Source organism: Emys orbicularis, chromosome 15 (assembly GCF_028017835.1).
Source record: "Emys orbicularis isolate rEmyOrb1 chromosome 15, rEmyOrb1.hap1, whole genome shotgun sequence".
Classification (NCBI taxonomy): Eukaryota; Metazoa; Chordata; order Testudines; family Emydidae; genus Emys; species Emys orbicularis.
Window position 1 is genome coordinate 20,740,423 of NC_088697.1, and position 26,172 is coordinate 20,766,594.

Here is a 26,172-nt window from a genome sequence, read left to right on the forward strand (position 1 = left end):
ACCCGAACACCCCAAACTAGGGAAGAGTTGGATCCATCTCTGAGCTGCACAGTTAGCACCTATTTCTGTAATGGACTGAACCATGTGATGCCCTCCTATTACAGGCATGCTACACGAGAGTGAAAATAATATAAACGGGGGGGGAGAAAACCCACATACACTAAAATTCCAGACAACATTTCGGAATTCCAAAACAAACATTTTTTGAGACTGACGTTTTTAGGAAATCCTGCTTCAAAGGCAATTTAAAAAATATTTGTTTTCATTCCAGTTGGGGACAAAACCAAATGGTCAATTCCTACCTCTACGACTAAATTTCCCATTTAGCATTGGGCAAATCACTTCATCGCTCTGGGCCTCAGTTTCCCCAACTGTAAAATGGAGATAAGACTTTCTGCCTCCTTTGGTCTGTCTTGTCTATTTAAATGGCAGTCACGTTGTCTGTCTCTCATTAGGTGTTTTTACAGTGCCTACCACAATGGGGCCATGACCTCTGCTGCAGCCTTTAAGGCGCTAACCATAATATAAATGAATAACAATCATAAAATATAATGTCCCAGCAGAAGAATAGACTAGATGAGCTCATCCCAATTAAACCAGTGCAAAGCTGAGTGACTCCATTGGAGACAGAGTAGTCAGTAACTCCAGATTTACACAGGTATAACTGAGAGCAGACTCTAGCCTCAAGACTCCAGCCCCTCTCTGGCTTTTGCACTCATACATTTTACCCAGTTCAGACCCATTGGCTTCTTTAGCCTTAGTTGGGCTGCTCTGCCAAAGCCATGCAAGCATTGACCTTAAAGCAAGCTCCTGTGTGAGCGTAGGTCAGGCAGCCTTCTGAAGAGAATTCCTTTCCACGCAGCTGTTCCTCTGTCTGCCTAATGACAGTCTGGTTTCTGGATTGCTGGGTAACTCCCTGGTGGAGTAACGCCTTCGAAGGGAGTTTATTGTTTTTCCAGACTGATTTCCAGCGGATGTTTAGTGCCGAGCCTCTGAGCTCAGTGCCATGGGGAGATGGTCTTTTATTTTCCTTTTGTGGCCTTGTTTGTTTCGAAGACATCCAGCTGCATTACTGGGGGGGAGGGCAGAGGATACATGGTGGCAACAAAGTACAGGAGACTCCTAAGGAGTTGGAAGTCTATAGGCTAAAATATATCCCCCATTTGTGGGTGAAGGGGGTTATCTATCTATCACATTTACATGGCTCCCATCACCGTAGTATCTGACCCCTCAAATCTTTACTGCATTTATCCTCAGAACACTCTTGTGAGGCAGGGCAGTTCTATTATCCCCATTTTACAGATAGGACACTGAGGCACAGAGAAACTAAGTGACTTGCCCAAGGTCACACAGGAAGTCTTTGGTGAAGCAGGAAATTGAACCCAGGCCTAGGTTGTGCCCTAACCACTGGACCATCCTGCCTCTCTACAGAGTTTCATAGTTATCTCCCTCTTCCCCCCCCCCCACCGCCTCCCCAACCCGCCAGTGATCCCGGCAGAAACAAGCCACTGCTCCTAAGCCAAGTCCAACAGGCGAGTTTTGTCCAATCTGTCTCATCTACAGTGTTTGTAGTGACGGGGGACCCCAAGGTTTAGGTGTTCTGTTCAGAGAGGCAGTCAAAGCTAATCCGAAATCTCTGAACGTCTTTGGCAGAAATGGGCTGAGCCCTTTGTCATAAGCTTCCTGGCAAGGTTTCCATTGGTTCCTGTTCCCCTCTGGCTTGATGCAGCATGGTATGTTGGCACTGCTGCTCCCAGTCCTGGACCGAACCAGAAAGCACCAAGGGGAGCAAAAAAAAGAAGGAAAAATCAATCGGTAACGTTCATCAGACTTCAACGAAGGCTCCGTTTGGGCCTGGCATGAAGGTTCCAATCAACTTTTAAGACAAGCTGGCCTGAACTAACCCAGATCCCAACACCCCCAAACTTGGGGAGAGTTTGGATCCTAAAATGGACGGAACCAAACCCTTGTATCCAAACACCCCCAGATCTCTAGGAACTAACATACCCAGTTCCCAGTTTTGCAGCGCAGGCCCATCTCCAGTTATTATGACGGAACTGGCTCATCTTTTCCTATTTGTCTGAGCCTACCCAAACTTTCACTGCTTTTCCCAGGGCATACGCCATTCGTTCCCCCGTAGAGATACTCTTTCCTTAAGCTTGCCTTGCAGCCTCTTGACTGGAAAGATAAAGTTTAGGCCAAACCTATCACCATCCCCAACCCTTTCCCACTCCCCATTCTCCCCCCTTCAGTCTCCAGCCTGGACTGACCACTGTGCTGGTATCTTTCTCAAACACAGTCTGCCTGGTGAAGCCTCAATACTCAGCCAGCCAGCTGTGGGAAGCAAGATTTGGATGTCTTTGTGATATGTTTGGGATGAACTTCAAATGAACAGTCGCCTCCCATCCTTTCCTTCTGCAGTCACTGGGGGCAGGTCATGTGTGGTGTGTGCAAAAGAAAAGAGGTTGGAAAAAACAACAACAATCAGACTGTATTTAGGGGTAGTAGCAGAGGAGAAGTTTGTGGTTTTGACCCCATATTGAGGCCAAACAAAACTCCGGCTCCAAAGACAGTAGAACCCCGATCCTCCCGAGCGATCTGGAGACACCCAGAACATTCGTAAAATCAGGGGGTTGCATCATTAGGGGAATGGGTACAACCCACTCTTGGGTGGGGGGGATGCAAAGGCATTTCAGGTTCACCCGTGTTTGAGCCAGGCTGCTCCTGCCCTTTAAGCAGGGATGGATTTGTGGATAAAAATCTCTCTGTCTCACACTCTCTCCATCTCCTCTTATTAAAAGAATACAGCTGTAAACCCACCCCTCCCACACACACCAAACGCTATGCAGTTCCTCCTGCATGACGGAGCATTTGAGGACAACCGCTGTAATACCCTACGCCTTCATTGCTAAGGCTCTGTCTTGGGGGCAAACTCTGATGTCTTTACACAGTAGCAATTCTGCCCAAACTCCCGTTGACTTGGGTAGGTGCTGACAAGGGTGAAAATGGAGCTCTCAGTCACAGTGTGAGTTTTGCTCAAGGATGAATGAAGTCAGGGCTGCGGGGGCTGGCCCTTTCTCTCTCCATCTGCCTCTCTCTGTCCAGGTCTCTGTGTCACTGGCTTGCTCTCTCTTTCTTCCTCCTTCATTTAAACCCCTAATAGGAACCACATTTCCTTTTCTGTGGCATTCCCACCAGAAACCTCAGACCGTTGGGCAAAGGTGAGAACTTTCAGCAATTAAACTGAAGGAGGTTCCTTCCCTTCCAGCAGTTCACCCTGCATTTTTGAGCATCAAGTAACTGTAGGTTGTTCTTACAAGCTCACTCAGTTCTATTCCCTCCCCGCCCACCTCCTCTGCTCCGCCAGTCTGCTCGACCAGGCATTTGCAGCCTGTTTAGTCATAGAAAGCTGTGTTTCTGAATCGGCCAGCACTTCCCCGTCTGGCTGAGGCAAGCCGTGTGGTGTTTTGCAGTCAGGATCTAGTTTAAATAAGCCTGCAAATGAAAGAGGGGTGGAGATGTCGGGCCGGTCCCTCCTGAGTGTTATGAAACAAATACTTGAACCACAAACCAACTCATATGAATATGAACAAAGTGGCCAAAGCAATTGCATGCCTTCAACAGTAGCAAGAGGACATCGGTCTAATTTCTCTTGGTATATATACTACACCCTCCATTGTGGCATCTGGACACCATATAGGAGATGCCCTGTACCAAGCTGCTTCCTTCCCCTTTCCCCCACTTGTCCCAACTTGCCAAATTGTCCATCCACCACTCTTTAAAAGTTCCACTGTGCTATGCTTCATCCGGTAGCATCAAGCATCAGCTCAGGATGGAGGGGACTCCGTTTTACAGCTACCCCAAGGCTGCCTTTCAACACCTCCACACTGTATTCAGACGCTGGCTTGCACAAGGCTATAGTTTGGTTTGTGTTTGAGGTGCCGGGAATGCAGTGCTCATCTGGGCCAGCGTCGCTGGTGCTGCTGGTGTTTGGAGCCTACATCCTACCTAGCAGGAAGGCAAGACTCATGACAAATGCCAGGGGGTAATGCTGGCAAGGGTCTGGCCAGGAGCGCCGCCAGCTTTTTTGACGCCCTAGACGGCGGAAGGTCCCGCCCCCAAAATACCGACGACGACCAGGACGGCCGAAGATCCGGCCGCCGCGGTTGCCGCCCCCCAAATGTTAGCGCCCTAGGTGACTGCCTAGGTCACCTAATGGGTTGCACCGGCCCTGGGTCTGGCTGGTGTGAGTAGGAGGGAGGTAGATGCTGCTTGTGCAGGGCTCAGTATTTAGACCCTGCTCAGTCAGTGCTAGAGAGGTGCACACCGATCCCAGACCCCTGCCAGAGTGTTTGCCACACTCCAGGTACAGCCACGTTCTAAATACAAATAAGGGGGTTCAAATCATTCATGAGCAGTGGAGAGGGTCGCCGTGGGCACAGCTGGTCCATCCACAGCAGGGCAGGATTGCTCCCTGCACTAGGTCACGTCATCAGCCCTCAGTGAGAGAGGTCCCAGTCCCATTAAGAATGTGCCCCCCCCCCACACGCATACCCTCCTGAGTGGAGGCTCCTTCAGAGAGTTGCATTGAAAAGTCACCCCAGAAGCACATGCAGGGTAAATACCTGTAACAAGACGACCGTGAAATGTATATTACATGCCTGCCTTCAAGCACTCCCACTGCGTCCATAGGAGTGCACGGGGGATGGGATCAGTGCTTAATTTGTGCCAGGACTAGCCAGGGCTGAGCGCCGGCACCTCTAGGTGTGGCTGTTCATAGCCCTGGTACCTCTGGGCTTGCCACATCAGTATGAATGTAAAAAAATTGCTTGAGTTTCGGCACCTCTTTCATTACAAATGAAGCACTGGATGGGAAAGAGGGCCAGTCCCCACCGGGGAGCCCCACATGTAGCCGACTTAAAGCATAAATCCTTCCCTCTGTGCCGTGTTCTTTACCATGGTACTTAATGCACTTCTATCTCAAATACATTTGCTTAGAGAAGGGACTGAGCAAAAAAACTGGGATCTGCACCAAAAACCCAGATCCAAACCCCTTGGAACACTGGGACCCAGACCTGATGGTTGTAGCTGCCGATCCAAAAATCTGGATGTGCAGCCTGGAAACGTTCAGACCCCACCTTCACAGCTCATGTCCATCTCCAGTCTCGATGTGTGAAACAAGAAATGTTTCACAGCCAGAGATGGGGACAATCTGGTTTGGATAAAATAAGAGCTCCCTCCCCCTCCTTTATGACTATAGTAGCTTCTAGAGGCGCTGTTGGCCTAAGAGCTGTACAACCACATCTCTAATAATACCTAACTCTTAGATAGCACTTTTTAAGCGGTGGATGAGGAAACTGAGGCATAGAGCAATGAAGCAAAGTGACTTAGCCAAGCTCATCCTGCATGCCTCTGGCAAAGCTGGGGCTAGAACCCCAGTATTTTGCAACACCACCTCCCGCACAGTAAGCCAATGTGACATTTGCAGGGGCATCAGTTTCAGGGCTGTGTTTTTCATGTTTCTGCTGGAGGGAAGTGGGAGTCAAGAGCAGGACACGGAACAGGCATTCAGGACACCACCTGACACTGACTTGCTTTGTGACCTTGGGCAGATCACTTAGGGTATGTCTTCACTACCCACCGGATCGGCGGGTAGCAATCGATCCAGCGGGGATTGATTTATCGCATCTAGTCTAGACGCGATAAATCGACCCCCGAGCGCTCTCCCGTCAACTCCTGTACTCCAGCTCGGCGAGAGGCGCAGGCGGAGTTGACGGGGGAGCAGCAGCAGTTGACTCACCGCGGTGAAGACACCATGGTAAGTCGATCTAAGTACGTTGACTTCAGGTACGTTATTCACGTAGCTGAAGTTGCGTAACTTAGATCGATCCCCCCGCCCCCCCCGCCCCAGTGTAGACCAGGGCTTAGACTCTCCATGCCTTCGTTTTGCCATCCGCAGAATGCCTAGAATACCGCTGCCGTGCACAGCGGCACTGAGAGGGTTAACTGACTGATGCATGCGAAATACTTAGAGATCCAGGCATAGCAGGTGCTGTAGGAAGTGCGAAGCAGGGATGGGTGGAACAGTCCAGATAAATAAAGAAGTGGCTGAACCTTCAGCTGAGACGGAAGGGACTGAAATCCTGACCCGTTAGTGAGGTTACCAAACTGCCCATTCACTTTTCCACCCATTATTGTTGCCTGCCGGCTCCAGCCAGGTCCGGTAACAGCAACACCAGAGAGATGCTGCTACTGAGCCATCCCTAGACACTCTCTCTAATTTACAGAGGGGGGCGACTTATCCCAGGTCACATGTTAGGGCTTGGTCTACACTTCAGGTCAAGTCAACATAGCCACGTTGCTCAGGACTGTAAAAAAACCACCCCCCGGGAAGCCAGAGCTATGTGGAGGGAAGAATGCTTCTGTCTGTCACGCCTGTCGCTCGGGGAGGTGGGATTCTTACACCCATGGAACCCTACCCCCTCTGTCTACACGAAGGGGTCATGCCGACAGACCTACAGCAAAGTCCACAGTGTAGACATACCCCAGCGTTAGGAAGCCCTGCCTAGCAGCCTCCTGCTCCACCCACTAGATACAGTCCCAAACCAGAGCTGATAAGGGACCAGACCATTCGCTGTGGATGGTGATTCAGGCACTTTCTTAGGAATAGATTTTGCACAAGCGTTCAGGGCCAGATTTTCAAGGCTCAATGCCCACAGCCCGGGCCAGATTTCCCAGAGAACTCACCTCCCATTGAGACACCTCACTAACGGGTCAGATCCTCAGCCAAGTTCAGCATGCAGCAGCCCCTACTGTGACGTTTCCAGCCAGGGGTTCAGGAGAGCTCAGCGCCCCACGTGCAACCAACATACTGAGCTCTTGGAAAATCTGGCCCCTAGTTCCGGGTGATGACATCTTCCCATCCCTCCCACCCCTTGGCTCTCCTCTGCCCTCCCGAAAATACACTGAATTCACATCACTGTAATCCCCTTTGTTTGCCTTCCAGGTAGCTCATTGCTGGTCTACAACACTCCAACCCACACAGAGCCCTCCTCACGACTCGCAGCCAAAGAAGGTCAGTCTGCTTTTTTCTCTCCCGCCCCCTTTCTTTTCTCTCTCTCCCACACTCTTCCTCTTCCTCTTTCTCCAGCTCACCATCTCTTCCCTCCTCTCCCTCTTTTAAATCCCAAAAGGGATTCAGCTCAGAGCAGAGAGGATCTAAACAAACTGGTTGCTTATGTGCATTTCCCTGCATAGGGACTGAGAGGCTCTGGGCCCAGATTCCCCTATGAATCCTTCCAGGGCACCGAGGTTTGCCTCCTTACAGTTAGACGGTTCAGGCTTTCATCCTCCATGACTCACAGATGTCCCAAGATGCCCCCTCAAGAGATATATTGCCACACAGCCTCCCCCAGTGGCTGCATGTTAACCCTCTATGGAGGCATGCAGCCACCCGGGGGAGATTGCTGCTGGTTGAATAACCGTCTAGACCTACGGGAAGCCTGCAGCAGGGGGCAGCTGCGTTTGCAGTTCTGATCCCGGATCCTGTGTTGAGTTCGCTATAGCTGTAGGGGAAACTTACCAGCTGCTTTTCCCCCAGCATGGCTTAGTGGGACTTTGCGTTATTCTACTCTCTATTCTGCAGTGGTTCAGTGTAAGCTACACATTTTGCTGTAAATCCACTCCACAGAGGTGTGACACCCACCCCCCAACTCACAATCCCTCATACAGCTCCCACATCCTACATTATGCCATTCTATTTCCCCTAGAAAACACTCAATCTAAATCCCAGCTTCACCCAGCGTTTACAGGCCTAACCCCCTCCACCTACACAAAAACAAGCACAACATGTTTCAAAACCCTGGAGCATGCACCAAGAACGGCGAGTTTGGCTTCAGAAGAATCCCATGGTTTGAGCTAATAAATAATCTGTCTTCCTCTGTTCCTGGAATATTTCTGATTGTGTTAAAAACAGAGTCCACTGTTTTATGCCCATTGCAAGAAAAGATGAGTTTCCATGCACACAGATTGCTGGTAACATCCCAGTTTGCAGACACACCCATGCTGAAATGCAAACCACCGCTTCGCCAGCCAGCACCATTGCATAAGACTGCGTGATTGTCATTTTCACATGTGTTTGTTAGTGAGTCAATGAACTGATTACACAGTCACTGTTCTTTGCATGAACAGGTTTTAAACCTTGCTTTTTGCATGTTGCAGGCATTAGGTCAGTAGTTCTCACTCTGGTTCTAGGGCTTATTGCAACACAGCACCTTGAGCATCACACTGGGACCTCTGGTGAGCTGAACTCTGGTCCCAGTGTGATGCTCAAGGTGCTGTGTTGCAATAAGCCCTAGAACCAGAATCCTAAGCACCTATGATCACAGTGTTTTTCACATGAACCCTGATCAAACGCCAATTCTGGGGTCAGGAAGAAACTTGTTTGCACCTTTCTCTGAAGCAGCCGATCTTGGCTACTAGCGGGATACTGGGCTAGATAGGCCTCGAGTCTGACGCATGAATTCCCTCTGCAGTATTTCAGTTGCATACTGTAGTTGGGACTTAGCCAGCCTAGCATCACATCCATCCTTTGCCTTGGTTTCTCCTTCTTGGGTTCCCAAATAACTTCACATAGGCTTTCACATGTCAAGTGTGGGGCCTGGTTTATTAACCTTAATTTCAATAGGATACACAAAATCTTCCACCCAGCTTTCTAGCTGGCTCACAACCCCAGGTGCCATGTTCTAAGCCTTGTCCCAGCTCAGGCTTTTCTCCAGCAACCTTGCTCCCCACACAGCCTTCCTCACTGCCCATTGGCACTTCTCTGCCTGAAGCTAAAGAGATTGTCTTACCAACTGATCTCACGCTGCCCTTATATTCCCCAGTCAGCCTGGGTCTCAGTCACATGCTCCCATCATATGACTCCTGGACTTAGGGTGACCAGACAGCAAATGTGAAAAATTGGGACGAGGTGGGGGGGTAATAGGAATCTATACAAGAAAAAGACCCAAAAATCAGGACTGTCCCTATAAAATCAGGACATCTGATCACCCTACCTGGACTCCTTCCCTTCACATGAAGAAACAGGGTATTCCCAGCACAGGAAAGTTTGAAACCCGACCCTCTTTGGGCTCTCATTTAAATGCCTAAATGGGAGTTGAGCTTTTCTGAAAACCTGGCCCCAATTGTGGGTGCTGAGACCTTCTGAAAATTCAGATCTGACTGTATATCTTCCATGCAAGTGACCAGGTATTAGTTAAATCTTGGTATTTAACCAAAGGGTTGGAATCTGCTTATCATTTCTTTCCTTAACAGTCTGATTTCTCTGCATTGTATGTAGGGCCCTCTTTGAAACATGCAAGTAATGTTTGTCCTTTAAAGATTTCAGCCTGTGCTCACACACACAGAGGCACAGTTTTCAGCGAAGCCAAAGGAATTTTTTGGTTTAACAGTGTTGTACTTCCCATCCTATCAGAAGCCATTTGTATTTGTAGACATGAGCCTGGCATGCAGGATAGCCAATGAACCAGAAGGGGGTGCTCACAGCATGGGACTCTGTTATTTACAAGCCCTCTTCTGTGGATGCATTGATGCAGAAAAGAAAAAGAGGGGGGAAAAATCCACCTCACCAATTAGAAACCGGAGAATCCAGGCGATAAGAGTTTGGAGAGGATTTACATTTCAGGCCCGGAAACGTCCACATTGCATCTCAAGAAGTAAAATTTTCAAAGACTGAAAAATGTTTGCAGTGTGAAAATAGACATGTTTGGACAAAAGAGCGTCTGGGGGAGACTGGAGGACTCAGGGTAGTCACGTTATTAATTATTTGTGCTATGGTAGCTTGTCGAGGCCCCAGCCAGGTTTGGGGCCGCATTGTGCTAGGTGCTGTACAGACATATAGTCCCTGCCTCAAGGAGCTTACGATTAAAATAGACAGGAGAAAGGGGGAAAGTCCAAGCTCACACAGCAGGACAGGATTAGAATCCAGGGCAAGTGCCCTTCTTTGTAAGGTACTTATCTGTCCCCTATTACTGCAGTATCCACATACCTCTCTGTCTTCAATGTATTTATAGCTTCATGTCCCTGTGACCTAGGGCAGTGCTGTTATCTCCATGGTATAGAGGGGAAGCTCAGGCTAATAGATTTGCTCCTGGGCATAGTAGGAGACAGGACCAAGCACGGAGGGTTTCCTCTATCCCAATCAAATGGCCTGATTACTGGTCCATCCTACTTCTCTAGCTAGTACCCATGCTGCTAGACCATGCTGCAGACTATTGTAGTATTGCCAAGCCTAAGCATGCAAAAATCTTGAGATGGGGCTTAAAAACCATGAGCGTTAACAAATAATATATTTTGGGTTCTTTTTATTTGCCGTCTAGTTTTTGAGCCTTTAGGATACAACCTAATCGTGTTTTCAAGCTGCTCTCTGCAACTCTAAGGGCTAGAAACGTAGGTTTTTTAAAAAAAAATGAAAGCAGAGATTCTCATTGTGTCACTTGACTCCAAGAGCTGGGGCTTGAATAAAAATAAACAAATATTGGACAACTCACAAGAGGTGACACCACTGGTATTGGAAATCCATATTTAATTATGTAAATTACCCATATCCACATGGAGGAACTGAGGCACAGAGAGGTCAAGTGACTTTCTCAAGGTCTCACAGTGAGCTACTGTCTGAACTGGAAGCAGAACCCAGGAATCCTAGCTCCCTGTCCCATACTTGGTAACCATGTGACACTTCTTCCCAGGGCCCAGAAATAGAACCCAGGAGTCCTGTCTCCTTTTCTCCTACTGTAAGTGCTAGTAACGGTGTCCTGACTTCCAGTCCTCCGACCTGCCCACTAGGGGTGTGCCGCTACCCATGCTACCGTAGCTACATGGCTATTTATACTTGCACGAACTCGCTGAGAGCTAGCACACGTGTACGCAAGCAGGGGAATCACACCCCTAGCTCATCAGGCGGACGTGGCCCAAGATCACAAATTTAAAGAGCGGCTGCGTGTGATGTCTGAAGATGCTCCATTTGACTAGATACGCTCTCTGAGCCAGCACTTCAGCACAGGCCTCTTTCCGAGTGCACCACCATGCATTTAACCTCAAACATCTGCCCTGGTCCCTAGTTTCAGAGAGAGATGGATTAATGTTGCTGGTTACAGGTGCTGCTTTTGTCCCAAATATAGCCATCCACTTGAGCTGCCTATTCCCTGGTGCCCCCTCCTCTTTGCTGTCTCTGTATGAGCCAGTTGTCAGTTGATAAAACATGGCACATTACAGAGACAAAGCCAACCAGGCCTTTCTCCCACTCTCTTTCTACTCTAATAGTCATCTATTTAAAAATAATAAAAGCGTGGCTAGGTCCTGTTTGAATAAGAAAACACATAAGCACCCACTTGCCCACTATCCCCCCATAAACACAAACAGACACACACACATCCAGGGCGGTGCTCTTTCTGTCTGAGGCCAGGTGGTGTTGCTAAAAATAAAAGCAAGAGAGCGGGGATTCGGGCGTGTTTGTTAAAGGGAGACCCTCCGTGTAAAAATCACACTTCTCGCTGACTTCTTTTTTTGCCTACTATCATTGCAAGTCACACTTAAGATCACAGAAAAGGAAGGAGATTAGAGGGAAAAATGAAGGGTGGGGGTTTCCATTTTCCCCACCCCCAGTTTGTTCCTTGAGTGCATTTGACGGAGCTTCTAGTATTGTCAGTTTCACCATAGTCCGTTTCCCCTGTTATTTGTGTGGCTCTTTCAGCGAGTACCAAGGAAGATAAAAACATTCTTGTTTAGTAGGGAAATGTGGCAGCAAAGCCATAGATATTAGCAGTGTTAGTACCTGACACTACTTTTATTACTGTACTACAGCTGTACCAAGAGGCCTCAGCTGAGCTTTGGGCCCCATTGCATTGGTGCTGTGCTGTCTCATAATATGAAACAGTCGCAGTCCCAAAGAGTTTGCAATCTAAACAGAGAAGTCAAGACTCTGGGAATTATGATGTCTGCATTTTACAGATGGGGACCAGAGGCACCAAGAGGTTAAGTAATTGGCCCAAGGTCACACAAGAAATCTTTGGCAGAGATCAGAATTGAGCCCAAGTTGCCTATGCCTCAGGCTGGTTCTCAAATACAAGGCCTTTCTTGCTTCCTTTTAGCTCACTTTTTAAAATACCGGTATACTAGATTTCAAGTTGGCACTTCCTTTGGCTGCGAAATGCTCAGGTTAAAAATGATCCATTTTTTTTCATGAAAATGTATTTTTCCTTCTCTGTTTAACATCTCAAATGATTAAACATGAAAGAATTGATTTAAAATCTAATTTATGCTCTACCATTTAAGCTGTTCATTTATTTTCTGTCTTTCTCTTCTCTTTGAAAATGAAACAGACTTAGTCAGTTTCTTCTAGTCACTTTCACTTTGCAGCACAAGGCCGCAATGATTTGGATAGAGACCTTGCAGGGGAATGATTATTTGGCTTTGTTCCTACTGAATTTAAGTAATAAATAATCATCATCAGAGAAGAATTTTGACTGGCCTTAGTTCTTTGTAAATCTTGTTTTTACGAAATCTGAACCAGGGTCCAGTTGTGGGCTTTTCTTTGTGATTATTAAATTAAGAATGTATTTATTTGTTCAAAAGCTAGGATGGAATGATAAATCCTGAAGGCTGCGTTGGTTTTCATTGGGTAACATCCTCATGTTGTCGAATGAGCAATCAGTGGACACATCTGCCTCCCCTTTGTCTGTCTGTCCTTGCTTCCTTTCTTTCAATCATTATTATAGCTGTTTGTATTCCATAGTGCCTAGAGACCCCCACCTAATATCAGGGCCCCATTGTGCTAGGTGCAGTTCAGACACATAATAAGAGACCCCAATAGACAAGACAGACAAAGGGCGGTAGCTAGAAGGGGAAACAGAAGTACAGAGAGAGATGAAGCAACACACACACAACAGGGTGGTGCAGAGAGCTTGGTATGGAACCAAGATTACCTGTGTCCCAGCCCATTACTTGCTTCACTGGACCACACTGCTTCTGTGTCTGTCATAGCATCATAGAAGAGTCAGAGACAGAAAAGACCGTTAGCTTCTCTGGTCAACCCCACTATATATTTCTTTGTGTGCTCTCTAGGAACGCACATGGATAATGCAAAGGATCTATTTATTCAAGGTCAAATGCAAAACACATATCTGATGCATATTCTTACACAATATAATACAAAATATATTCAATCCTTGTATCACGTGTCTGGGACCATTGCCCTATTGACGGTCTGGGCATCCTTTTTAAGGGCTACCTATCACTAAAGCAAACCCTTTGAAGAAGGGCTTTAGTCATTAACTAGCAAACAAAAATAGTCAATTTTCCATCAGGCGAAATGGACTGGTTGCAGGTGTCCTCTGCCTTAGATCCCTCTCCTAGAAAACACTTAAGCATCTGTTTAAGCACATGCTTAAAGTTAAGTACATGCATAAGTGCCTTTCAGAATCGGAGTTTCACATCGCTCAACTTTGTACTGTACTGCAAACGTGGAAGGCAGGTGCTCATGGCGTATTCATTTTCTACTCTGATTATTTAGGCTATGCTTGCACGCAGCTGCGGGTAGACAGACACTGCTAGCTCTGCTCAGGCTAGCATGCTAAAAATAACAGTGTGGCCACAGTGGCATGGGCAACGACCCAGGCTAGCCACCTGAGTACAAACCTGCCTAACCCCCTGGGTACACACTTGTGCGGCTAGCCTCAGCCACTGCTATTTATAGCTCACTAGCTCAAGCAGAGTTAACACGTGTCTGTCTGCCCAGCTGCTGCGTAGACATACCCTTAGGGTCTAAAGGACTCTGAACGTTGAGTTTCTTTGCTCCTGAACCTCGTAAACTCTCAGATGTGCAGTATTTAGCATCATCGGTACAAATTGTCTTCAGCTGCCTTTGAGAAAGAAATTGCTCTAATGAGAATCATCAGGCTTTTTTGGCTGCAGAACAGTTTTCTGGTAAATGAAATGAGGTTACTCTCCTTGCTAAATGGAATGGTTTGGGCCCATCTAGTGCTTTTCAGTGGAGGGAAAGTCTGTTTCTTTTTCCATGACTTGGCTGTGTGGAGTGCTGGGTAGGATCGTGTAGATATCTGAGACACGAGAAGAATCTGGGCGCGCATTAATCCATGGAGACTCGAAACGACTTGGTAGCTCAGAAACTCACACCTTACAATACTGTACCATTCAAATAGGGGTCTGCAGGGAAATGCAAAGCTTATGCATATATAAGTATGATTTAATCCCTAAGGGTTTAGCCCTGCAAAGTGCCCAACATCTGGCCCTGATCCAGCAAAGCACTTTAAATGGGTGCTTAATTTTAAGCATATACATATTCCTCCCGAGGCCAATGGGACTGTGCTTAAATATACGGGGGAGCCTAAGAACAGTGCTGCAGTGGGACAGAGTGCTCAGCCCCTGGCAGGATTGAGCCCTTTCTTACCAAACGTGCAGAAGCACTTTGTGTGGACGTGCGAGATTCTGTGTGTGTGCGCGTGAGTAGTGTGTGTCTCGTGCGTGCTGGTGCACATGTGTGTTAAGATTTGCTCGTAAGAAGTAGGGTGGGTGTTTGTGGAGTACAGAGGTGATGCATGGGGGGACGTGGGGGGGCACGTACCCCCCAGATTTCTGCCAGGGTTTATATGTCCTACCCTGAACCCCACTGCATATCACCAGAACCTTTAAACTGTGCCCACTCCTCCATCAACAGTTATGCGTTGGTTTGCTTGTAGAGAGCTGTGGATGTGAAGGTTTGGGTGGAAGGGGCCTGTTTGTGTGTTTGCAGGGTGTGGCGGATTGTGACGCGTATTGTGTGTGTGTTTTCAAAATCTGGAGGTCTTTCCCCTTCTCCCTCACTGTCTGCCTCATGCCAGCTTCATTCTCCCTTCCTTCCACGCTTCTCCCCAACCTACTGCAATATAATAGAGTCCTAATGATGGCCAACATTTGCAAATCTGGGTGCCTAAAGTAAGGCTCCTAAATCCATCCATCCAAGTAACCATTACCCTTCCTTTTCTCCCAGCAAAAAGAGCTATTATTTTTTGCACCGTGTGCAATCTTATCATCCAGCTGCCACTGAAGAAGGTTAGAGGGAAAGCAGATAAGACATGAACTGGAATTTCAAAGGAGCCCTAAATACCTTCTAGTCAGGTGCCTGAATATGGATTTAGGAACCAAGCTTTAGGCACCCAGCCTAGAAAATTAGGGCTAATGTGTGTCTGCTTGAGTTATGTACATCTTTGTGTGTGTATGCAGAGTAGGGTTGTGCGTTTGTGTGAGCATGGTTTGATTGCATGGCGTTCATGGTTGCATGGACGGGGTTATGAGGTAGGCCTGGTTGCACATGTGCAGCAAAAGGCCATTTCATTCCATCAGGTAAGAGCTAGGGCTTGACGGAAATCGGGAGACTCAAAATCCCCGAAATGTACAGACATTTTGAAAACATTTTCATTTTTCAATTTTCTAAAAAAACTTGATTTCGAAAAATGTAGGGACTTCATTAACTGAGCATTTTTGGTGTGAAGTTTTTCAAAATTTCAGGTTTTTTTCTTTTTTTTTCAGTTTTGCAGCCAGAAAGCAGGGTGGAGAGGAATAAAAGAAAAAAATGGGACACTGGAAAAATAGCTTTTTTATTTTCAGTTTTCATAAAAAAATTGCTAAATTAAAAAAAACCCTGAAAATTCTCTGCTAATTTTTGTGTTCATAAACAAAGCCATTTTTTGACTAAGAAAAAGTTTTCATGTGAAAAATATTAGCCAGCTCAAGCGACCAGAGGGTCTTTTTTTTTCTTTTTTTTCTTTTTTTTATGTTGGTAACACTCCTTGTTTGTGTGGAAGGTTTTTGGACCACTTCAACTTTTATCCATGTCAGAGAATATGCAGTGATAGCTCTGCGCCCTTTTAATTGTCTCTGAGTGTGACGATTTTTGTTGATGCTGTTTGTTCTCCTGCTGATGAAATACTCCTAATCCATTTTTAGTTCCATTGCACAGGAAAAGCGGAGGGTTGGTGGTTGGATTTTGTTTTGGGGTTGTTGTTGTTGTTTGCGTGTGTGTGTGTGTGTGTGTGTGTGTGTGTGCGCGTGCTTATTATGATGATGATTCTGTGGCCAAATGGGGATTTAGGATTCCAGGAGAGACGGTAGCTAGCTCTCTTGGTTTCTTTTCTTTTTTTAAAAATTGTTTTCCTTTGAAATTCCAGAGTTAGTGTTTTGTCTCCTTTCTCCCTGACCCTCTTCGGAGGCAGCCGTGTGTTTTTTCACCAAAAATACTTGAAACAAAGAATCGTTGTCTGTAAACCGTAGCAGGCAGGAAACCCAACTCACAGGGGATCGCTCTGAGCCAGCGCTGTCCCAGAGCTAGACTCCAGTTCTCTGAATTCAACCTGACAGCTTGTCTGGAGCACTTTCTAAGTAACCATTATCCTTCCTTTTCTCCCAGCAAAAAGAGCTATTATTTTTTTTGCCTTGGGTGCGCTGTGTGCTATGTTATCGCACATGTGTGTGTGGGTTACACATTTGCTGGGATGTGGTCACTCCCCCCAAAAGCTCTTGGAATCACTCAGGCTGTTTCCCAAGACAAGAGTAAATTTGTTTCTTGATAATGAGGCGAATGGGCAAATACTGTAAAAACAGCAGCAGCAGTGTGTGTGTGTGTGTGTGTGTGTGTGTGTGTGTGTGTCCTCCTTCCTTTTCTCTTATGTGAGTGTCTGTCTGCTTTCTCTGTGGAGGTGTTTGTGCATGTCTTTGCGGAATAAATATTTGTGGGTGTCTCTGTTTCTCTGTGTATTTCTTTGCATTTGTGACCGTGTATGTTTGGGGGAGTGTGTCTGTTTACTACTGTGTGTGTCTGTGCCTACCCCTGTACGAGTGTGTGCGCGTGAGTGCTGGTCTGTGTGACTGTGCTAGATGTGTATATGGGTGTGTGAGTGTGGGTGTGTTTGTGTGCACACACACGTCTATATGTCTTGTGTGTACATACAAACTTACAAAGGCAGTTTTTCTTACAAACCTGAGTTTGGGAGAGATTGTCTTGATAGATATTTTGGCTTCCAGTCTGCTCTGTGCAGTGGGGGTTCTTTGGCCGAGGTCCAAGCAACAAGCAAAACATTTCTCGGTGCTTGCTCCTTTTCTTTGTAATGTGTCATCATAAGCTGTGTGTAGGGTGGCGGCGAATCCAGACAGGAATCAAGAAGTTCCACTGCTCTAAGGCTCTGGGATGTTTTTCTAGGCAAGCTCTCACAATGGGGGCTGTCGCCTATGGCCCCCAAAAACCACAGAGCAATTTTGATTCCTGCAGGCAGGGCCATTGCTCTGAAGAAGAGAGCGAAACCCAGGCTCAAGGTTTTCTAGCTGAGAGAGGTTTTAGTTACATGTCACCTCCAGCAGAATCAGCTTCTGCAAAGGAGGAGATCAGAGAGGAATACAAAGGAGTGACCCACTTCAGAAGAAATCAGAACTGCCCCCCAAGCATTTGCTCATTGCCAGAACCTGAACAGAACCTTGCTGAAGGTGTTGAACTGTGTTTTCATTCCAGGCACCTCCTGCTTCCTGGTTCTGGCTGGTTCCAGAAACTGGAAATAGGCTTCAGCTACAATGTTCGAATCCAGAACTAGATCTGGATTAGGATCCAGATTGTGAACACCCAAAGTTTTGGTCTGGGTCACCACCGACAGAATGCTGGCTCTTACCTGCAGATCCATATATACGTCCCTGCTAGCCTCACCCACTCATAGAATCATAGAAGATTAGGGTTGGAAGAGACCTCAGGAGGTCATCTAGTCCAACCCCCTGCTCAAAGCAGAACCAATCCCAACTAAATCATCCCAGCCAGGGCTTTGTCAAACTGAGCCTTAAAAACCTCTAAGGATGGAGATTCCACCACCTCCCTAGGTAACCCATTCCAGTGCTTCACCACCCTCCTAGTGAAATAGTTTTTCCTAATATCTAACCTAGACCTTCCCCACTGCAACTTGAGACCATTGCTTCTTGTTCTGTCATCTGCCACTACTGAGAACAGCCGAGCTCCATCCTCTTTGGATTCCCCCTTCAGGTAGTTGAAGGCTGCTATCAAATCCTCCCTCACTCTTCTCTTCTGCAGACTAAATAAGACCAGTTCCCACAGCCTCTCCTCATAAGTCATGTGCCCCAGCCCCCTAATCATTTTTGTTGCCCTCCGCTGGACTCTTTCCAATTTGTCCACATCCTTTCTATAGTGGGAGGCCCAAAACTGGATGTAATACTCCAGATGTGGCCTCACCAGTGCTGAATAGAGGGGAATAATCACTTACCTCGATCTGCTGGCAATGCTCCTACTAATGCAGCCCAATATGCCGTTAGCCTTCTTGGCAGCAAGGGCACACTGTTGACTCATATCCAGCTTCTCATCCACTGTAATCCCCAGGTCCTTTTCTGCAGAACTGCCACTTAGCCAGTAGCAGTGCATGGGATTCTTCTGTCCTAAATCCAGGATTCTGCACTTGTTCTTGTTGAACCTCATCAGGTTTCTTTTGGCCCAATCTTCCAATTTGTCTAGGTCACTCTGGACCCTATCCCTACCCTCCAGCATATCTACCTCTCCCCCCAGCTTAGTGTCATCTGTGAACTTGCTGAGGGTGCAATCCATCCCATCATCCAGATCATTAATTAAGATGTTGAACAAAACCGGCCCCAGGACCGACCCCTTGGGCACTCCACATAATACCAGCTGCCAACTAGACATCGAGCCATTGATCACTACCCTTTGAGCCTGACGATCTAGCCAGCTTTCTATCCACCTTCTAGTCCATTCATCCAATCCATACTTCTTTAACTTTCTGGCAAGGATACTGTGGGAGACCGTATCAAAAGCTTTGCTAAAGTCAAGATATATCACGTCCACCGCTTTCCCCATATCCACAGAGCCAGTTATTTCATCATAGAAGGCAATCAGGTTGGTCAGGCATGACTTGCCCTTGGTGAATTCATGTTGACTGTTCCTGATCACCTTCCTCTCTTCCAAATGCTTCAAAATGGATTCCTTGAGGACCTGCTCCATGATTTTCCCACGGACTGAGGTGAGGTTGACTGGTCGGTAGTTCCCCGGATTCTCCTTCTTCCCTTTTTAAATGATGGGCACTATATTTGCCTTTTTCAATCATCTGGGACCTCCCCCGATTACCATGAGTTTTCAAAGATAATGGCCAATGGCTCTGCAATCACATCAGCTTCAGCACCCTCAGATGCATTAGATCAGGACCCAGGGACTTGTGTATCTCCAGCTTTTCTAAATAGTCCTTAACCTGTTCTTTCACCACTGAGGGCTGCTCACCTCCTCCCCATATTGTGCTGCCCAGTGCAGCAGTCTGGGAGCTGACCTTGTCTGTGAAAACCGAGGCAAAAAAAGCATCAAGTACTTTTTCCACATCGTCTGTCACTAGGTTGCCTCCCCCATTCAGTAAGGATCCCACACTTTCCCTGACCTTCTTCTTGTTGCTAACATACCTGTAGAAACCCTTCTTGTTACCTTTCACATCCCTTGCTAGCTGTAACTCCAAATTGTGCTTTGGCCTTCCTGATTACACCTCTGCATGCTTGAGCAATATTTTTATACTCCTCCCTAGTCATCAGTTCAAGTTTACACTTCTTGTAAGCTTCCTTTTTGTGTTTAAGCTCACTGAAGATTTCTCTGTTAAGCCAAGCTGGTCGCCTTCCATATTTGCTATTCTTTCTGCACATCGGGATGATTTGTTCCTGTGCCCTCAATAAAACTTCTTTAAATACAGCCAGCTCTCCTGAACTCCTTTCTCCCTCATATTAGCCTCCTAGGGCATCGTGCCCATCAGTTCCCTGAGGGAGTCAAAGTCTGCTTTTCTGAAGTCCAGGGTCAGTATTCTGCTCTCCTTTCTTCCTTTTGTCAGGATCCTGAACTCAACCATGGTCACTGCTGCCCAGGTTGCCACCCACTTCCACTTCCCCTATCAATTCTTCCCTGTTTGTGAGCAGCAGGTCAAGAGGAGCACAGCCCCTAGTTGTTTCCTCCAACACTTGCACCAGGAAGTTGTCCCCAACACTCTCCAAAAACTTCCTGGATTGTCTGTGCTCTGCTGTATTGCTCTCCCAGCAGATCTCAGGGTGTTTGAAGTCACCCATGAGAACCAGGGCCTGTGATCTGGAAACTTCTGTTAGTTGTCCAAAGAAAGCCTCGTCTATCTAATCCTCCTGATCTGGTGGTCTATAGCAGACGCCCACCATGACATCACCCTTGTTGCTCTTACCTCTAAACTTAACCCAAAGGCTCTCAACAGGCTTTTCTCCAGTTTCATATTGGAGCTCTGAGCAATCAGACCGCTCTCTTACATACAGTGCAACTCCTCCACCTTTTCTACCCCACCTGTCCTTCCTGAACGGTTTATATCCATCTATGACAGTGCTCTAGTCAAGTGAGTTACCCCACCAAGTCTCTGTTATTCCAATCACATCATATTCCTTGACTGTGCCAGGACTTCCATTTCTTCCTGCTTGTTTCCAAGGTTTCTTGCGTTCGTGTACAGGCACCTAAGATAACTAGCCAATTGCCCTACTTTCTCAGTATGAATCAGGTGGCCTCCCCTGTTCAACCCTCCTCATTGTGTTTCCTCCTCATTGTGTTTCCTCCTGGTATCCCACTTCCCCACTTACCTCTGGGCTTAGGTCACCATCCCCAAGCAAACCTAGTTTAAAGCCCTCCTCACTAGGTTAGCAAGCCTGCCTGCGAAGATGCTCTTCCCTCTCTTCATTAGGTGGATCTCATCTCTTCCTAGCAATCCTTCTTCCTGGAACAACATCCCATGGTCGAAGAATCCAAAGCCCTCTCTCCGACACCACCTGCGTAACCATGCATTTACCTCCACAATTCGATGGTCCCTACCTGGGCCTCTTCCTTCAACAGGGAGGATGGTGAGAACACAACTTGCGCCTCAAACTCCTTTATCCTTCTTCCCAGAGCCACATAGTCTGCAGTGACCCGCTCAAGGTCATTCTTGGCAGTATCATTGGTGCCCATGTGGAGAAGTAAAAAGGGGTAGTAGTCCGATGGCTTGATCAGTCTCCCCTAGTTGTACTGAGATGCTAAGGAGAGAGGCAGGATGGTCCAGTGGTTAGGGTGGTAGCCTTGGACTCAGCAGATCTGCGTCCTGTGTGTCCTTGGGCAAGCTGCTCTGTGCCTCAATGCCTCAATTCCTCATCTGTACAATGCGGATACTAGCACTTATGGGGTGCTGTGAGGATAAATATGTTAAAAGATAGTCAGTTGCTCAGAAACTATGATAACGGGGCCAAGCAAGTACCTAAAATAGACAGGTTATAGAATTATTTTTTAGTGAACTAGCTGCTGCCCCTACTGGATAGAATCAGAAATACTCAACTGTGTGCCTGAGCCCCTATACTACTTGGTGATTCACCTTTAGAACAAGTGGTAAGGGGCTGTGCTTTTGAAGCAGGGAACTCTGAGTTCTGTCCCTGTTGCCACAGTGAAGAGTTTTGAGTAGCCTGGGCAGGATAGTGACAGAGGATGTGGGTTTGGTATAGCATAAGCGCTAAGTATTTATTATTACTGTTGTTGTTGATGATGATGATAATGCCATTATAAGGTACTATTAATTTAAATGTAAGATGTGCAGGTGTTTAGGGACAGGCAGTACTATAAATAAAATGTTTCACAGAAAGTCATAGTGCAGTGATTAGTTATTGAAAAATATAACACCATTAAATAATACAGAATAATACAAAGTGTTACAGATACTAAGTGCCAGATTTTTAAAGTTTCAGCACCCACAATTGGGACGCCCATGTGGCTCCCATCTAGGCACCTAAATAAAGGCCAGATTTGCAAATGAGCCCACCAGTCAATGTGCGCTCAGCATGCTGAACTCTTTTGAATACACAGCTCTCTTTAATTCAGCTGCAGAGTAGCAAAGGAGAGGAATAAAGGGGAGTAGGTGGGGACCAATGGCATGTTTCAGCAGAGATTGTAAATGAGCTGGAGCGACACGAGGAGGGTGTTCAAGACACTGGGCACTGCGGAGGAGAAGGCTCTTGCACCAGTACTGCGGTGGTGAGGAAGTGAGGAGGCAGGAATGCATACCTCTCTGCTAAGGGCTGGATAGCTCCCAAGTATTGGTAGAGTGGATCCAAGGGAATGTTGGGATTCCATGGGGAAAACCTCACCTGTAGACTAGAAGCTCTCCACTCCCTCCCCCACAAGCATGATCTAAGCATGTGAGTCTAAGGGGAGCTCAGCATGGTGCTACTTTAACAGTTGGCAGCATAGGTTTCATGTGGCATGGGTTGAGAGCATGTGGCACGCAGCCTTAGGGACATGCAGTGCTTGGGCAGAGTCCACAGCCAGTTACATTTACTGCCATCATTTAAAATGGTGCATCTGACATTTCAGAGTGGGGGTTGAGGTGCCTTTGGTTTCCCTCGCCGCTCCAGAAACCTACTGTCTATAATTCCTCGTTCAAAAGGGTTGCAAAAATACACACACATGCCCCGGGCGTAAACACCAGGGGATTACATGCCACAGAGTGTCGGGACTGGGAACTCCAGGACTTGGCCTGCAGTTCCCTGCAACTCTAGTTTTAACTTGCTCCCATGTGCACCCCCTGCTCCCAGAATCATGCCAGCCCCAGGCGCCCTTCTCTCATTAGGAGTGAAGCAGTGAGGTCTTGTGCTCTCTGCTCTCTCTTTCAGCTTCTTTTCCGTGGTCATTCAGATGAATCACACAAGCCTGCATCCCACAAAGGATGCGTGGCCCTGCTTTTCCATTTAGAGCCAATCATCTAAATTCCAGCCACCCAGCCAGGAGCTGTCTCCCTACTGAGGCCGAAGGACCCACTGCAAAAAACAGTGCATGTTCCACTCAAAGAATCCCACAGGCTGTTTCAAGTTCTCAGCCCTCTTCTCCTTCCATTGATTTGCATCTGAGGGGTTTGTGAGGCTGGGTACAGGTCGAGCCTGGGTGTTCCAGGACCCTATTGGAAATCAGATGTGCAAGGTCCACCCCATTGTGGCCTGCTCTGTAGGCAGGTTGGGTGAGAGTGTGGGGGAATGCTGGATTCCTAGTGCCTTAGATGCCTCAGTTTCTCCATCTGTAAAATGGGGATAATTTCACTGGCCTGCTTTGTAAAGCTCCACAGATGAAAAGTGCTGTGTAAGAGTGAGGTGTTGTTATGCTGTAGCTGTATAAATAGGATAGACTAAGCCAAAGGCCACCAATAGACAGGGCTGGTAATGGAGGCAGTGTGGTCTAGTGGCTAGGCCAATGGGCTAGGACTCAGGAGACTTGTACTCTAGTCTTGGTTCTGACCCTGCCCAAGTGGCTTTACCTCTGTTTCTGCTCCTAGCCTTTGTCTAGCTGGTCTGTTTAAAGTGCAAGTTCTTTGGGGCCGGGATTGTCTGTTACTAGGTGTTTGTACAGAACCTGGTACATTGGGGCCCTTTGGTGCTACTGTGATTACATGCTCAGCGGGTGCTCCTTGGGAACGCGCTGAGTGGGAAGGAGCCCTGTCTCAGAAGCTAGCTGCTGCCAGTGATAAATGGGGTGTGGTTCTGCTGTTTAACAGGACTCATGCATGTGCCATGATTCCAGGGACTTAGCCTGGCTGTGCTAACCCACCAAGAAGCAGACTGCAAGGTTGTGCAAAGCAGCTTGATCCTGCAAGGTGCTGAGTGCCTCCTGGGAGCACCCTCAACCCTCACGGAAAGGCCCACACGTGCAGGACGGTGGGAAACGTTCCGGTGCCTCCTGGGGCTGTTCCTCTAATCTCCTCCAAATGCTCCATGCACAGCAAGGGAAGGTTAGCAAGGGAGGCATGTTGGGAATGGGATTAGCTGTTTGGACGCCGCAGCATTAAACAATACTATGAAATCCCAGGACCCCGAACCACTTGGGCACCCGGGGCAGAGCCCCACCGACCCGTACGTTAATCCAGTCCTGACGCTGCCAACCTGTTTGGCATCAGAGGGCCACAGTTCAGACCCATCATTTCACAATGGGGCTTCTTGCCTAGCATCCCCGGTCCAAAATAGAGTGGTTGGGCTGTGCTTGGCTGGGAGACCTCTGGTCCTGCCGCAGGTGGAGTCATGGACTGGTAGGTGACGTGTCTCGGCGCCTCTCACCTGTGGATTTCACTGGGAGTTAGGCACCTAGGCGCCCTTGGAAAAAAAACTGGCACCTATCTGCATCTTAGGCACCTAAATCCCTTTAAAAACCTGACCTCGAGCCCCCTGGGATCCAGCTGGCAGGAAGGTGCCCTAGAGAGATGAGATCGTTATCACAAGCCACTGCACATGTGACCCAACCAGCGCTGCGTCCGGCAAAATCAAAAGGCCTTGCCGAAAGAGGCCCGCTGCCCGTGCTTCCCCCCGAGTGTTTGTGAGGGCGACGCTGACTAGCAAGTCTGCTCCCCGACTCTGGTTTGATGGAGTAAGCTCCTAAGGAGGCAGCGGGATACAGGAGCTGTCAGCACTCACTGAGCGGCTGGGGAAGCCCAGGGACTGTGAGCTCCATTGTTCAGTGGGAACGCTGGCCCGCCACGGCACCCTCAACCTTTCAGATTCGAAAAACATCACTTTTTCCTTTTTAAAGCTTTCTTTTTTTTTCTGGGGGATTTATTGTCCAATCTCTAATATCCTGAACAGGGACTTCCTGATACCATGTTCTCTCAGCTGGCAGGCAGACTTCAGGGGCTGGTGGGAGTACAGCAGGGGATCCTGAGCGGTTAACATTTGATCAGGGATTTTTTTTCCTCTGGGGAGGGAAAGGAGCATCTGTGAACCCCACCCCGTGCCAGAAGCTCTGCACAGGATAACTCTGTTGGGCACTAAGGGCATGACCTTGCACCAATTAAGCCAGTTGGAAGTTTGTTGTTGACTTCGGCATGCGCAGGATCTGAAGCTCTGAGATCTGGGAGGGGAGAAGGGTCAGAGGAGGTGGGCACTAGGTCCTGCTTCAGCTGTGCTCTCATCCTAGAAACCACTATCAGAGCTCACCTCCCTGGCACAGCAGGGCAGCAGACTTAGGGCCTGAGCCTGCCCTCCTTGACTTCAACCGGAGGATGAGCCAGGCCTTCCCACTGCTTATTGTAGGCTTTAAGGGCTTGATTCACCACTCTGTTATTTCACTTTTACATCAGCGTAGCTCCATGGAAATCATTGGTCTTCACACCTGGAGTAACCTAGCAAGGAATCAGGAATTCCATCAGGGGTCCTATCCTACCAAGTCCTGTGTGCTATTGGCTTCCACTTCAGTCAGGAGGAGGTCCATGGGGAGGCAGTTAGGGTGAAAGGTTGGAACAGAGGGCTGAGAACCAACTTCAGGATTCTGATTCTACCACTGTGTGACTTTGGGTAAGTCATGTCACCCAGTGCCTCAGTTTACCCTCCCATATAATAGCACCTGGGGAGGTGCATTTACAAATGTGAATAAATAAAATGACACTAATGATGCCTCACCTCCTTCCAAGGCATGTTGCGAGCATGAAGGTTTGCAAAGCTGTTAGATCCTCAGTTGAAAGGTGCTATGAAAGTGCAAAGTGTTATTAATATCCTGTACCTTGCCTCTAATAGAGTCTGCATTCATTCTGGGGAATTTCTGGATATAAACCAGACAGCTGCAGAATGACATTTCTTGAAAACATCTATGATTTATTTTGTGCTCTTTAATTCCATTTTGTATTGAATACACGTTTGTCACAGGGCTGCTGTTCAAATGGGCCTTTTAAGTCTAAAACAGACCTAGGGCAGGCGTAATTTACTTCAGCAGGCATAAACTGGCCTAGCTTAGCTGAAGTCAATTGCTGATTTACACCAGAAGAGGACCTGGCCTCATATTTTTAAATTGAAACTCTGTAGCTTGGAGCATTTGAGTGTGAAAATTGAGCCACTTTACGACAGATAACGACTCTCTGCATAACTAACCGTCTGGCCAGTGTTCTGTAGAATCTCTTCGAGCCACTGGGCGTCAGATCCTGGGAACAATATTGTTTTTGCAGAAACCCGAGTCTCTGGATGGCTTCCCTGGCTCTGCCTTTTCCATTTTGTTTTAAACACGTTCAGCTTTAGAGTCTGGGACTAGAAGCTGGCCGGGCTGCTGTGGTTCGTTCACATTGCACAACTTTTTGTGAAGGAAAA

General features: G+C 47.6%; 1 protein-coding gene across 2 annotated transcripts in view; it reads left to right on the forward strand.

Moving 5' to 3' along the window:
• The window catches only part of FLI1 (Fli-1 proto-oncogene, ETS transcription factor), a 117,117-nt gene that overhangs the window by 80,244 nt on the left and 10,701 nt on the right, over positions 1-26,172 (forward strand). For both annotated transcript variants that reach the window (XM_065416911.1, XM_065416912.1), the window contains one exon: positions 7,007-7,075. In XM_065416911.1, coding sequence (XP_065272983.1) covers positions 7,007-7,075 — 69 coding nt within the window. The remainder of the gene's footprint in view (positions 1-7,006; positions 7,076-26,172) is intronic.